Genomic DNA, 525 nt, shown 5'->3' with positions numbered 1-525 from the left:
ATAGGTGAGAGCAGGGATGAGGAGAGCCCAGCCTGGCACCTCGGGGTGACAGTCCCCAACTCCCGCTCCCTCCCCATGAACTCCCACTGCTCCAAAAGAGCAGCTCCAAACATCCAGGCACCACAGCCAGCCCCCATCCAGGCTGGAGATGTGCTCCAGAGGGGGATGTGGTGTCACCATGCAGGGTGACAGGACAGAGGGACAGGGCTCCTGAGCACCTGCACACCCCGGCTCTGTCCCCACCCCCTCGCTCAGGGGCTTTAGGAGCGAACACGGCAAAATGTCCCCATCCAACGGCACAAAAACAACTCCCGGTGTCCCCACCCACCCTGGGGACTGTCCCTGTGCCCTGCTCTCACCTGGCTCGGAGGGACATGGTCCTGTCACTGGGGCACATCCACCGGTCAGAGGAGCCGCCCAGCACCGCGTCGGTCATCGCCGGCCACCCCGGGCACGAGTTTGGGGACACCAGTGCCCCGCTGGCCGTCCAGCAGAGACGGGCATCGCCTTGCTCCCAGATGCACA

General features: G+C 65.0%; 1 protein-coding gene across 1 annotated transcript in view; it reads right to left on the bottom strand.

The window, feature by feature from the left end:
• RPH3A (rabphilin 3A) overlaps window positions 1-519 on the bottom strand; it is a 20,905-nt gene extending 20,386 nt beyond the window's left edge. Inside the window, exon 1 of the mRNA XM_017734717.1 lies at window positions 360-519. Coding sequence (XP_017590206.1) covers window positions 360-436 — 77 coding nt within the window. The 5' untranslated portion in view covers window positions 437-519. The remainder of the gene's footprint in view (window positions 1-359) is intronic.
• Window positions 520-525: the final 6 nt, after the last annotated feature.

Source organism: Corvus brachyrhynchos, unplaced genomic scaffold (genome assembly GCF_000691975.1).
Source record: "Corvus brachyrhynchos isolate BGI_N302 unplaced genomic scaffold, ASM69197v1 scaffold114, whole genome shotgun sequence".
In the NCBI taxonomy this organism is placed as follows: Eukaryota; Metazoa; Chordata; class Aves; order Passeriformes; family Corvidae; genus Corvus; species Corvus brachyrhynchos.
This window is presented reverse-complemented; position numbering and strand designations above follow the sequence as displayed.